This window comes from Pseudophryne corroboree, chromosome 1 (assembly GCF_028390025.1).
Source record: "Pseudophryne corroboree isolate aPseCor3 chromosome 1, aPseCor3.hap2, whole genome shotgun sequence".
Lineage (NCBI taxonomy): Eukaryota > Metazoa > Chordata > Amphibia > Anura > Myobatrachidae > Pseudophryne > Pseudophryne corroboree.
Genome location: NC_086444.1, coordinates 984,409,674 through 984,422,286, shown reverse-complemented (window position 1 = coordinate 984,422,286; position 12,613 = coordinate 984,409,674). Strand labels below are relative to the sequence as shown.

General features: G+C 40.2%; 1 protein-coding gene across 2 annotated transcripts in view; it reads right to left on the bottom strand.

Moving 5' to 3' along the window:
- LRBA (LPS responsive beige-like anchor protein) overlaps nt 1-12,613 on the bottom strand; it is a 1,108,277-nt gene that overhangs the window by 699,914 nt on the left and 395,750 nt on the right. For both annotated transcript variants that reach the window (XM_063920568.1, XM_063920569.1), the window contains exon 33: nt 7,897-7,958. In XM_063920568.1, coding sequence (XP_063776638.1) covers nt 7,897-7,958 — 62 coding nt within the window. The remainder of the gene's footprint in view (nt 1-7,896; nt 7,959-12,613) is intronic.

Below are 12,613 nucleotides of genomic sequence, written 5' to 3'. Positions count from 1 at the left end.
CATTTCCTAACATGTACCGATTTTTATGTGTAAAATGTTGGAGGGCATGCAACTAGTTCCGCCACTGCCACATGTGATATAAAACTGTAAAAAAAAAAAAAAAAAGGAAATAAAATGCTTTTTTGAGTTTAAACCTTTTTTTTTTTTTTTTTTTAAACCAGGTTTGTTTGCTTTTTTGCATTATTGTTTTAATGGAAAAAAAATTTAATCATGTATTAGAAACCTTGATCAATCATGCCTTAATGCTTTCTAACATTAATAATGTTAATAGGCTTTGATTTTGCATATTTCAATATAACCAATTTTTTACAGCTTATTATTCCTATTACATCTGAATATATGTAGATAGACTAAACATATTAATACATACAATGTACAGTACACTCAGAGATGAAGTGACTCACAGCGCTGTTCCAGAGTTGCAAATAAGTCAGGCCCAAATGTGTGAACAGAAATAAATGCGGATCTGCTCTCATATGCAGAGCTGCATACACCTATGCAGCCATACCACCCCTATGCATCACCCTGTAAAAGCAGCCAGCATGGCTGTCGGGCAAGCTTTGCACCATCCCTACAGGGGGGTACAAACGGGCGATTTTTACCTATTTTCTAAGCAATCTGACCAGTTCGCTTAGAAATTAAGCACAAATCGCTCCGTGTGTCTGCCCCATAGTGAAAGCGACGCACGCTATCGCCGCCTCAGATCACCCAAGCAAGAACTAGTTAGATCGCCTAGCATGTGCATAAAGAATACTGGTTAGCACAGATTGCGCAGCACACATTGCTGTGTGTGTATAGCAGTGTATAGTGTGTGCTAACCTAGATCGCGAAGCACACAGGAACAAGTCGCCCCGTGTGTACCCCCCATTATACCCCTTGCAAGACAACTATTACTCTACATGTGCTACATCCATTCAGCTACAAGTGGAGATGTGGCACATGCGTATGGCTCTGAATCGACCGTAACTGCTCATAGATGCGTAGGCTCAACCATGGAGCATGCGCAACACAAAAACAGACCAAGAGTTGTCCACAAAATGGAGTTGCATGCTATCCAAAACACCCACACAGCAAGCACATATCTTGCCATATATTGTGCATCCCGCAGCTGTGGTACAACGCAGATAAAAAGCCCATTTGCTACCAAGCAATTTAACACTTATTCATACTTGGCATCTTCACATTAAAATCTAACAACATTTTAACATCACAAAATGTAATGAGCACATTACCCCTGTAAATGGGAAAACACAATTCCAACTGCAAGCCACTCTATGTGGTTTATTTAATTAAGCCTTAAGCACTTCATTACATCCATGAGAGATGACAAATGTTGAAAGTTTCACACCACATTTATAAATGTTAACTTTGTAAAGCTGCCATATTATTTACGCGATTAAAATCCAATTTTTGACCTGATCCCTCGATCTTTCCCCCTCAAACCCTTCCATCACTTTAAAAAAAAATTAATTAGAATTTTAGCACTTGAATATCACTTCCTACCTTATCTCAGCACACCCCTCCCAAAAAAGAAGAAAGTCAATCCATCAAACTGAAGCAGCCCCCTCCCACTATCTGCAAAGCATTGAGCAGACATTCAATTTCATATATCTCTAGGTTTCATACAGCCCAAAGACAGTTCACTTCTTAACAAAATGAATCACTTTGGCGACTGCCACCATGACCTCTTTGAATAAGGAAAATTGTAAGTGAAAAATGTAATTATCACACTATAACAAGCCAATAGCATCTGGAGCCAATTCAAGCCTTACACTTTTTATCATTACCACTTTTAAGCTGTGACACACAAGGAGGGCTTATGCCATTTCCATAGATAAAGTGAATTTCCACCATTTCTATGAAATAGTAACAACCTTGCATCCAAATCGGCTAAACAATTGTTCCATATGCAGTTCCATTAGATTAGCATTACACAGGCCTGTGACACCGATGATAAATAGATGCATTAGAAAATGTCATTTATTTTGCAGACGGTGCTTCCAAAAACACTGCTTGAAAAATACTGCAAAGAAAGGCTGCAAATAGTATGTAATGGTAAGAGCTGAACAATTTCTCCTAGTGATAGCTACAGAAGTTGTTATTTTTACCAAAAACACAATGTCCTGTTCTAGTTTATCTATTGTGCCATTGAACTCTCTCTAAACAAGAAAATGCAACACTGAAATACAGACAAATATTTCTACTCATTTATAAGCCAAAATAAAAAAAAGGGTCTAATGTAAATACGCTTTGTCCACAGGTAAAGTGACAGGAATCTTGTAATAAAGACTAATCACATAAATTATGGTGATAAAGCTCATTGTTTTTTCCTAGTTAAATGAAGAACATATAAAACTAGAGGAAACACACATTAATGAAAGGGAGCATGTTAGGAACACAACGTAGAGGCAACCATTTTGTATGCTAACCTAATTAGGCCTTCTAAATTAATTAAGAATAAATACCTCTCATACGTAATAGAACAACAAGAATAGTGGTGGCAGGAAATAACCAAAAAGCTAGCTAATAGCAGATAGGCTCTAGACATAGAATTTAGGAGCTCATCCTCAGCCTCATAACTAGTGCAGCTGGGCATGGAACAGGCTACTTCCTGTTGCAGAGATCCTGCTACTGTACATAACTCTGTAAGCCATACCCCACACTAGGCAATATGTTATACTCCACTTTTGTCCTGAAATTTGTCTGCAAATCTAAGGACCATTCATAACCGATATAAGACATGCGCATAGCTCAGACCAAGTGGAAGTCAGAGACAGAAGCAAAGACACCATTCCATTGGAATTCTAACTATTGGTGCCTGTTCCCCACAACCAATGTAGGCGAGAGGGCCTTCTAGCCACCGACAGCCGCAATATGAGGTTGCAGCCTGACTCCCATTTCTATGTTTTGGTCAAAACAGCTGACAATGGCTTACTCACAAGTCTATGACTATGACCTTTTCAAAGGGTAGAGTTAACTAGAAAAATGTGTACAGCCTAATTAAACGCATAAATGAAGTGTAGCTATTAACGTCTATTCTATACTTGCGAATATCGGCTTTAAAAAAATGGTTGTCATTCTTTTTCCTACTCACTGTCTTAAGCAATAAATAAATTTGCAAGTTCATGAAAAATAGTTTTTTGTTTTAACTCTCCAGTACAGTTTATACAAGACAGGAGGACAGCAGTTGTCCTCGGAAGTCCCACCTTCCTCCACTCTGAACCAATGTCTGATAATGACATGTAGTACTTCTACCTGGAGACAGGAAGAGGATAATATAGCAAGAGTCACACATAGGAACAGATCTTTATCCAGAAGTACTGTATATAGCTGGTGATGCTTTACAATGACTGTTTATCAAGCATTTGGAGAAGGCACTGTCAGTGAACGTAGTAAAAGACTTTCTGTACAAATTTTTCTAAAAACATTTCTGTAAGAATACATACTGTAAATCATATAGGAAAGCTATGCAATTGGGAATAGTGTGTATAAAAACAATCGTACAGTATGTGTTTGCTTTATAGCAAATTTTAGCGGTTCCCAAAGGTAATCTACTCAAATCGTAAAACTCCATTTAAAATAATAATTTCCCTGACCATATGGGTGCACTAGACATAGAAATGCCATTTTTTAAGCATGGTTGTTGTATAAGAAAAGCTATTCAATAGAATGACTTAACCCAAAAGACACACGGAAAGAGCAGCCTATGCGACGGCGAGAGCAGGCTTCAGGAGTAAAAAAAGGCACACTTTCCGAGGTGACAGGCTTCATAACCTTTCAGGTACAATCGGAGTCGATGTTCTGTGATTTTGTTATGATATTGAATATAAAAAAGGTCATATTTACAGCATTATCTAAAGACGGAAATGACTGTATTGTTGTAATAAAACATCTCAGTGTAGTTCCTGCTCGCAGGGATTATTACAATTTATTTAAAAAAAAAAGGGAGTTACAAAGTGGTAATGTCCAGAAAACTAACCATTTGCTAGCCATTCTGAGATGCATGCAATTATTTTGCACTCTAGTTAATGAATGGACCCTATTCCAAACCTGGCAAGTAGGCCACAGAGGAATTGGCTACAGTGAGATCAAACAGAAGTGCATGAATAAAGTGCGCAGACCAGTTCTCTAGAACCCTTTACTCACCTACCAATTAGACCATGAGCCAGATGTAATGGCTTGCAAGACGGCCGGAGCTCCGATACTCCGGCCAAACTCGTACGTTTTTACAAAGTAGCAAACAATTACAAGGCAAAACCTGGTTGGTTTTGCCTTGTAAACACTTGCTGCTTTAAATAAAAAAAAAAGTACAAGGTCGGCCGGAGTCTCTGAGCTCCAACCGTCTCACAAGCCATTACATCAGGCCCCATATTTTGAAATCTTATAAGAAAATGTAGGTTACTCTGAAACTCAAATGAACAGCTTTGCAGTAGCTTAAAATGGTTCAAAATAAACATTCACAAAACGTTTAGTGTTAAACTAAATGTGTGTCTATGGTTTGAAACATTACTGTCACACAACAGACAGACAAAAGATAAACTCATAGATAAGCCATAAATGATGTATTGTGTCAGTAAACAGCATGGCATGCAGAATACTTCATATACATGTCCTTTGTTTTAATATTCAGCCATTGCTTTGAGGCAGACAAGTTCCATCATTCTTAGCAGGAGCTATATTGTGACCTGTGCCTGCAATAATAAGCTCACTAGAAAAATAACTACTTCTTGATACTTCATTGTAAAATCCATTAGGTGTAATCTCCTAAAGTAATTGCTCTTATTGCGCTTTATTGACAATCTGGACCATTGATTCTTCACACCTTCTATGATTCCTTCATTTGTATTCATGAAATGTCTATCAGTTCAGTCTTAATAAATTTGGTGGTATAAGCACTAACATAAAATGAATCGATACAAAAGAAACATTAATTTTGCATTATCCTTATTAATCGGGCAGGCTTGCCATGCAGGCTGCAAATGAAGGTCAAAGGTTTGTCAATGGGTCAGAACCCTTGACCTACAGACTGATACGCTTCTCATTAAAAAAAGCTATTCTGAACCATTCGGTGACAGGATTTACTAGCAACACAATAAGGAAGAACACCTTATTCTTTAAGATACTAGAACTCAATAAAAACCATTTTACTTTAATTACAGAACAGAAAACTAAGAGCAAAGAAGCAGGATTTAATGAATGTATAAAATACAAGAGGTCATAGAAGGTTTAGAGCGCAGCCCCTTACAGTTCTAAAATTCATTATATAAAGTGGACATACTGTACACTCTACAAAAATAATTCCTATTTAATTGACATTCAGATGTTTGCGATAGACATAGGTGCAGACATATGTTGGCATACTGGCCCTCTAGAGTGCTTCTTCAGTATGCTCATGTCTACAGTATACTAATTTTATCTCTGTGGAGAACTGCAGAAAATCTAGGTTCCTCCACACACCGACAAATTCATTATTATTTACTGATGTAATGTGCGGCAGGTATTATACAGAAAGAAACATTTGGCTACATGATAAGGGTGTAGGAGAAAGATACAGTTGAAGACAAATATGAAATGTAACTTCATTTACTTTAGTGCACAGGATACATTTTGCTTCTACACTTACAATTAATTGCACAATACAATTATTTAGGACGATGTGAATGTATTTAAAAACACACAAGTCAATGTCAGTAGTTTTGTATTAGGAAAACTTCCTTCTTTGTGAAAGGATCAGATATCTGGTCAAACGTTAAAATATGATCTTAGTCCACAGAACTAATCTTTAAACACTAAAGAAGTTGTCCCAATAATGTATTTATTTGTTATTTGTTACATGGGCCATCTACAGTTAATAATGGAGAAATGTGTATGAAAAGTTTAACAAACTATCAGTTTCATCTATGGGCAGCACTGATGATGTAATGGTTAGCATTACTGCCTCACAGCACGGAGGTCATCGGTTCCATTCCCACCATGGCTCTAACCATAAATGTGTGCGCGTGTATATGTGGTAGGGAATATAGATTATAAACTCCACTGAGGCAGGGACTGATGTGAATGGACAAACAGTCTCTGTAAAGCGCTACGGAATATGTGTGCACTATATCAAACAGGCCTCACTGGTGTCATGTGATGGGAGAAAACAGAGCTGAAAAGAATGGCATAAAATATACAGCATGGGTGCACTGATTGTAACACACTGTAAGATAAGAAACATTTAACCTATAGATAGAAACTCACTGACAAACTACAAAAAAAGAAAAAAAGGCCTGACTAAAATGGTAAAGTGCTTAGAGGTCACTAGAAATCAGATATCCAGTTTGAACTGTCCAGTATGGTACTTCTAGACTTACCAGAAAAGCCAACTGTCCCTAGACAGTTTTTCCTGCAAAGTCCTTTAGCAAATCGGTAACCTGATCTAAACGGACAGAATGTTTCTAAGATTAGGCCCCCAACAACATTTGATCGGTCAGACATGACCAGTCCTTCACAGCAAGTACAGCAATAAAATGTGCCTTAAGTCCAATGTAGACAATATCGCAGTATGCTTATGGATTACATATCAGTGAATAAAACCATATAAAAGCACAGCAGGATTCTTGCAATACATTTCTCCACCAATTACCAATCCCCATTCTACACAACATATATATTAAAGTATTTCTTTACTGATTCCCTATCAATAAAGGTGGTAATTAAAGCAATTTATTATGTGACCTTCAGGAAGAACTACGAACTCCACACAACAGCATAATCTTAGGCAGTGCTGTAGGGGGCACTAAGATTTGTGTTACCATCAATGCCAAGGAGAAAAACATCTGCAATAAACTCTGAGAAGCAGTTGTTGCAGCTCACCAGTCTGGAAGGTCATTTACAAAGAGTGGCATCCATCATTCAACAGTGACCAACCCTTACAAATAGAGAGCCACTAGACGACTGTTAAAATGGTCAATGTTAAACCTCATGACTACCACCAGAAAAAGAACAAACAAGGTCAGCCAGGAGAAAGCTTCTGCAAACAGTAAGGCCACAAGAAAACAAAAAAAAAAAACACAACCAAAAATCTCAGATGGACATACTGTAGGATTTCTGATATAGTGTCCTCTACAGACTATACACAATTCTACCTTATACATAGACTTGTATGTTTTCAGGAAATAAAGGTTTTAGTACAATTTATCAAGGCTAGGCATATTCTGTAGTGCCATATAATTTGATCTTTTTAAGTGCATTGACAAATCTTATGCAAGCAATTCTGGCGAAATAAAATATACATAGATTTCTTCTTTTTCTGAAATAGCATTTAGTCATTTTTCTTAACTATACTCCTACCAATCAAAACCTCTGTTTCAAATAATTTCTCTCTGTTCCAAAAAACATTGCTGCCAGAAACAAATACACACGTTACTCAGTATGTCATGTAAAGTGGGTGCATAGCAAGAATGAGTTGAGTGGGGAATTCCAAAGCATCTCTATTCATTACATTGTGTGCCATGTTACTGTGGTTGCCATGGCAATCCAAGACATTGTGCTGAATTAGAAAGTTTGCAGAGCCAAGCAAAAGAAAAATAGTAACTACCAACATTCTTCCACAGTGATTTAGGTTTAAGAAGAAAAAAAAACAATAACCCCCCCCCCACAAACTTCTCTTGTGCATGGATTGCAGCTTTAACCATCTTGTTACTGGACCCTATCACACATTAAACAAAAATAAAAGAACATATACTGTACAACATTTAATACATAATAGTTCTTTAGAATGTATCCGCAAAATTTATCGCCATTCAAACCAGTGCAACAGATTTAGTGCAATTGGAAAATTAAGTCTTAAGAACCTTTTATAATTTGACCAAATTCACAGACGAGAGTTTACAGATAGAGAAAACGTATGCATACCTGTGAACAGAGCAGCATGACCAACTCCACAACCGAGCTACTAGATTTCATGCACACCAGACCTAAAATAAAAAAGGGACATGTCACGTGGTTGCCACTGCCTATTGTTATCAGTCTAGTCTACTAACATAAAGAGAATAACATTTAATAAAAAATAAAAAGGGACAGTCCATAAAGGTGACATCAGGGCTTTTCACAGTCCCAAAAACCCAGATTACTGTAAAGCTAGATCTATCACACAGTGATCATGCAATAGGCACCCATCTGAATCGCAAAAAAGCCACATACAGGCTTATCTATCTGCAAAATAAGTATGCGTGATAAACAAAAAAGTATTTTACGACTCCCACTTATGACAACTTCCATCCAACTCTTTATGAGTCCCTGGAACTCTAAGGTGGGCAGTTGTGGGAACCGTTCTATATATAGCTGCATCTGAAAAGTCTGTCTTACCCATAGCTATCACTCATATTCTAATCTATCCTGTTATCTTGCAACACATCGTCTCCCGCAAAGATGCCGGTGGAACCATTGTCATAAACGTTCCCCTTTCTGTGATTTAACTGCCAGTAATGGAAAACCAGTCCCTGACTGCTGCTCTGTCTATGGCATCCTTGACAGGTACATGAATTGCTGTGATGACCAGATTACCTGTGTATAATCTACATTCATAACCTGCAGTGCAGCTAATTTTAGTTGAGGTGGAACATTGAAAATGACCAGCCTAAAAGATGTTTATATCAGAAATGTATGTGCCATCTACAAAAATAGGTGCAATATTTGTTGTTTGAGAGGGGGGGGGAAAAAAGGTCAAATTTATAATCCCATTTTCAGCACTCATACGTATAAAGATTGAAGGACACTATAACTGCAGGAAAAGGAGTGGTTCAGTAGTTAAATGTTCACTAAAATTTCACTTGGACACACTTTATTGACCAGGGAAGTTACAGAATTCAATGTTTTTACACTGCTACATAAAACTCTAGAACATACATTTAATATAGTATACATAGTCTATATGCGAATATTAAATGTAAAGCTGGTCAAGTCAGTGACCTATAATTGGATAATATCTAAGAAGCAGTAGGATCATCCACATAGTGGCGATACAGAACGAATGTGATAGGGGTACAGGTCACTTTTATGGACGCTAGGATTACTATGACATATGTTGTGTCTGTATATGTGGGTACGTAGACTGACCAACACATTGCATTCATCTTCTACTTGTTGTCCATGTGTATAAATGGAATGCTTTCACCCCCACTACCACCACCTCCATCTGCATAAGTATAAACAATCAGAAATATCTCATAGGTACCTACTTAAGCTCCTGCTTAGGTTTACTATGGGGCCAAGGGTCAAAGTACTAATAAGAGTGTTGGGATGTCTGCTGCCACCAAGCAAAATGGAAACTTGATTGATAGCTAGAGGGCTAAAGGAAAGGACTGCAATGGAGAAAGCAAAGGTCAATTAACCATTTCCTTTCTCTGCATTTATAATGACTACGCTATGCAAGAACACAAAACTTATTAGGAATCAGTTTAACATGTGTTGTGCTTCTGCAGATAACAAGAAATCAATATCAAGCATTCCCTAAAAGTTCCTCACCCATCTACTGTATGTTTATTTTAGCATTAATACAGTAGCTTTAAATAAAATGATGTCGCTGAAAGAAAGTCATGGTGCTCCACAAAGCTATGGTGTTGAAAAGCGAGACGTGATTGGTAATGAAGTAGCACAACACATCGGCCATGCAACACTTGTAAGTGATAATGCATCATTTATTTATTTTATTAATTAAATTTAGGATAAGCACTGGTACCTTCAAGCTTTCATTATCAGGGGGCTTGGAATATCCAGCAGAGTCGGCCACTGCGTAATGCCTGGAACTAAAGACTAGGCCTAATGTACTATGCAGCAATTTTCTAAGATGCAGTCTCTTCACAAATTTTGGATGCTAGACTTCAAAGGCAATAATATTAAGTATAAAACACACCTGGTTTTGTATTTAACATTATTGTGCCTTTAAATCCAGCGGCTTTGAAAAGTACTGCTTGATAAATTTAGCCCTACGTGTGAAGGGCTTGCCAGAGAAATCACACTTTTAAATGAATCTTTATTTAGCAGTTAACACTATATACTGTAACGCTTGAACAAGTTAAGGATCTGCATTTTCTTTATGCATTTGTGGCCAGACCACACCTGACATATCACACCCTACCAAGTATACTTTTTATTGTTGGGGGGTGGTTCATACACCCAGCTTTCTCTAACGTCCTAAGTGGATGCTGGGAACTCCGTAAGGACCATGGGGAATAGCGGCTCCGCAGGAGACTGGGCACAACTAAAGTAAGCTTTAGGACTACCTGGTGTGCACTGGCTCCTCCCTCTATGACCCTCCTCCAGACCTCAGTTAGAATTTTGTGCCCGGCCGAGCTGGATGCACACTAGGGGCTCTCCTGAGCTCTTAGAAAGAAAGTAATATTTAGGTTTTTTATTTTCAGTGAGATCTGCTGGCAACAAACTCACTGCTACGGGGGACCTAGGGGAGAGAAGCGAACCTACCTGCTTGCAGCTAGCTTGGGCTTCTAGGCTACTGGACACCATTAGCTCCAGAGGGATCGAACACAGGCCCAGCCTCGGTAGTCCGGTCCCGGAGCCGCGCCGCCGTCCCCCTAGCAGAGCCAGAAGCAAGAAGACGTTCCTGAAAATCGGCGGCAGAAGACTTCGGTCTTCATTAAGGTAGCGCACAGCACTGCAGCTGTGCGCCATTGCTCCCCAGGCACACCACATACTCCGGTCACTGATGGGTGCAGGGCGCTGGGGGGGGGGGGGGGGGGCGCACTGGGCTGCAATATAAGTACCTTACTTGGCAAATTAACACATAATATAGCCTTTAAGACTATATATGTGTAAAATCCCCTGCCATAACTGTATAAAAAAAGCGGGAGAAGCCCGCCGGAAAAGGGGCGGGGCTATCTCCCACAGCACACTGGCGCCATTTTCCCCTTACAGCTCCGCTGGAAGGATCGCTCCCCAGGCTCTCCCCTGCAGTTCCAGACTACATAGGGTAAAAAAGAGAGGGGGGGGCACTAAATTAAGGCGCAATCTGTGATATATAAGCAGCTATAAGGGGTAAAATCACTGTGTAGTGTGTATCCCTGTTTTATATAGCGCTCTGGTGTGTGCTGGCATACTCTCTCTCTGTCTCCCCAAAGGGCTTTGTGGTGTCCTGTCCTCAGTCAGAGCATTCCCTGTGTGTGTGTGGTGTGTCGGTACGGCTGTGTCGACATGTTTGATGAGAAGGCTTATGTGGAGGCGGAGCAGGTGCCGATAAATGTGATGTCACCCCCTGCGGGGTCGACACCTGAGTGGATGGATATGTGGAAGGAATTACGCGACAGTGTCAACTCCTTACATAAAGGGTTTGACGACATATCAGATGTGGGACAGCCGGCTTCTCAGCCCGTGCCTGCCCAGACGTCTCAAAAGCCATCAGGGGCTCTAAAACGCCCGCTACCTCAGATGGCAGACACAGATGTCGACACAGATACTGACTCCAGTGTCGACGATGATGAGACTAGTGTACATTCCAATAGAGCCACACGTTACATGATTACGGCAATGAAAAATGTGTTGCACATTTCTGATATTACCCCAGGTACCACAAAAAAGGGTATTATGTTTGGGGAGAAAAAACTACCAGTGGTTTTTCCCCCTTCTGATGAATTAAATGAAGTGTGTGAAGAAGCGTGGGCTTCCCCCGATAAGAAACTAGTAATTTCTAAAAAGTTACTAATGGCGTACCCTTTCCCGCCAGAGGATAGGTCACGTTGGGAGACATCCCCTAGGGTAGATAAAGCGCTCACACGCCTGTCAAAGAAGGTGGCACTACCGTCTCCGGACACGGCCGCCCTAAAGGAGCCTGCTGATAGGAAGCAGGAGGCTATCCTGAAGTCTGTTTATACACACTCAGGTATTATACTGAGACCACCTATTGCTTCAGCATGGATGTGCAGTGCTGCAGCTGCGTGGTCAGATTCCCTGTCAGAAAATATTGATACCTTAGACAGGGACACTATATTGCTAACCATAGAGCATATTAAAGACGCAGTCTTATTCATGAGAGATGCACAGAGGGATATTTGCCGGCTGGCATCTAAAATAAGTGCAATGTCCATTTCTGCCAGGTCCATAAATGGAAGTTTTGCCTTACAAGGGTGAGGAGTTGTTTGGGGATGGTCTCTCGGACCTCGTTTCCACAGCGACAGCTGGGAAGTCAGCATTTTTACCCCATGTTCCCTCACAGCCAAAGAAAGCACCGTATTATCAGGTACAGTCCTTTCGGCCCCAGAAAGGCAAGCGGGTTAAAGGCGCGTCCTTTTTGCCCAGAGGCAGAGGTAGAGGAAAAAAGCTGCAGCATACAGCCAGTTTCCAGGAACAAAAGCCCTCCCCCGCTTCCTCTAAGTCCACCGCATGACGCTGGGGCTCCACAGGCGGAGCCAGGTACGGTGGGGGCCCGTCTCAAGAACTTCAGCGACCAGTGGGCTCCCTCACGGGTGGGTCCCTGGATTCTACAAGTAGTATCTCAGGGGTACAAGCTGGAATTCGAGACGTCTCCCCCTCGCCGTTTCCTCAAATCTGCCTTGCCATCAGCTCCCCCGGACAGGGAGGCAGTGCTGGAGGCAATTCACAAGCTGTATTCGCAGCAGGT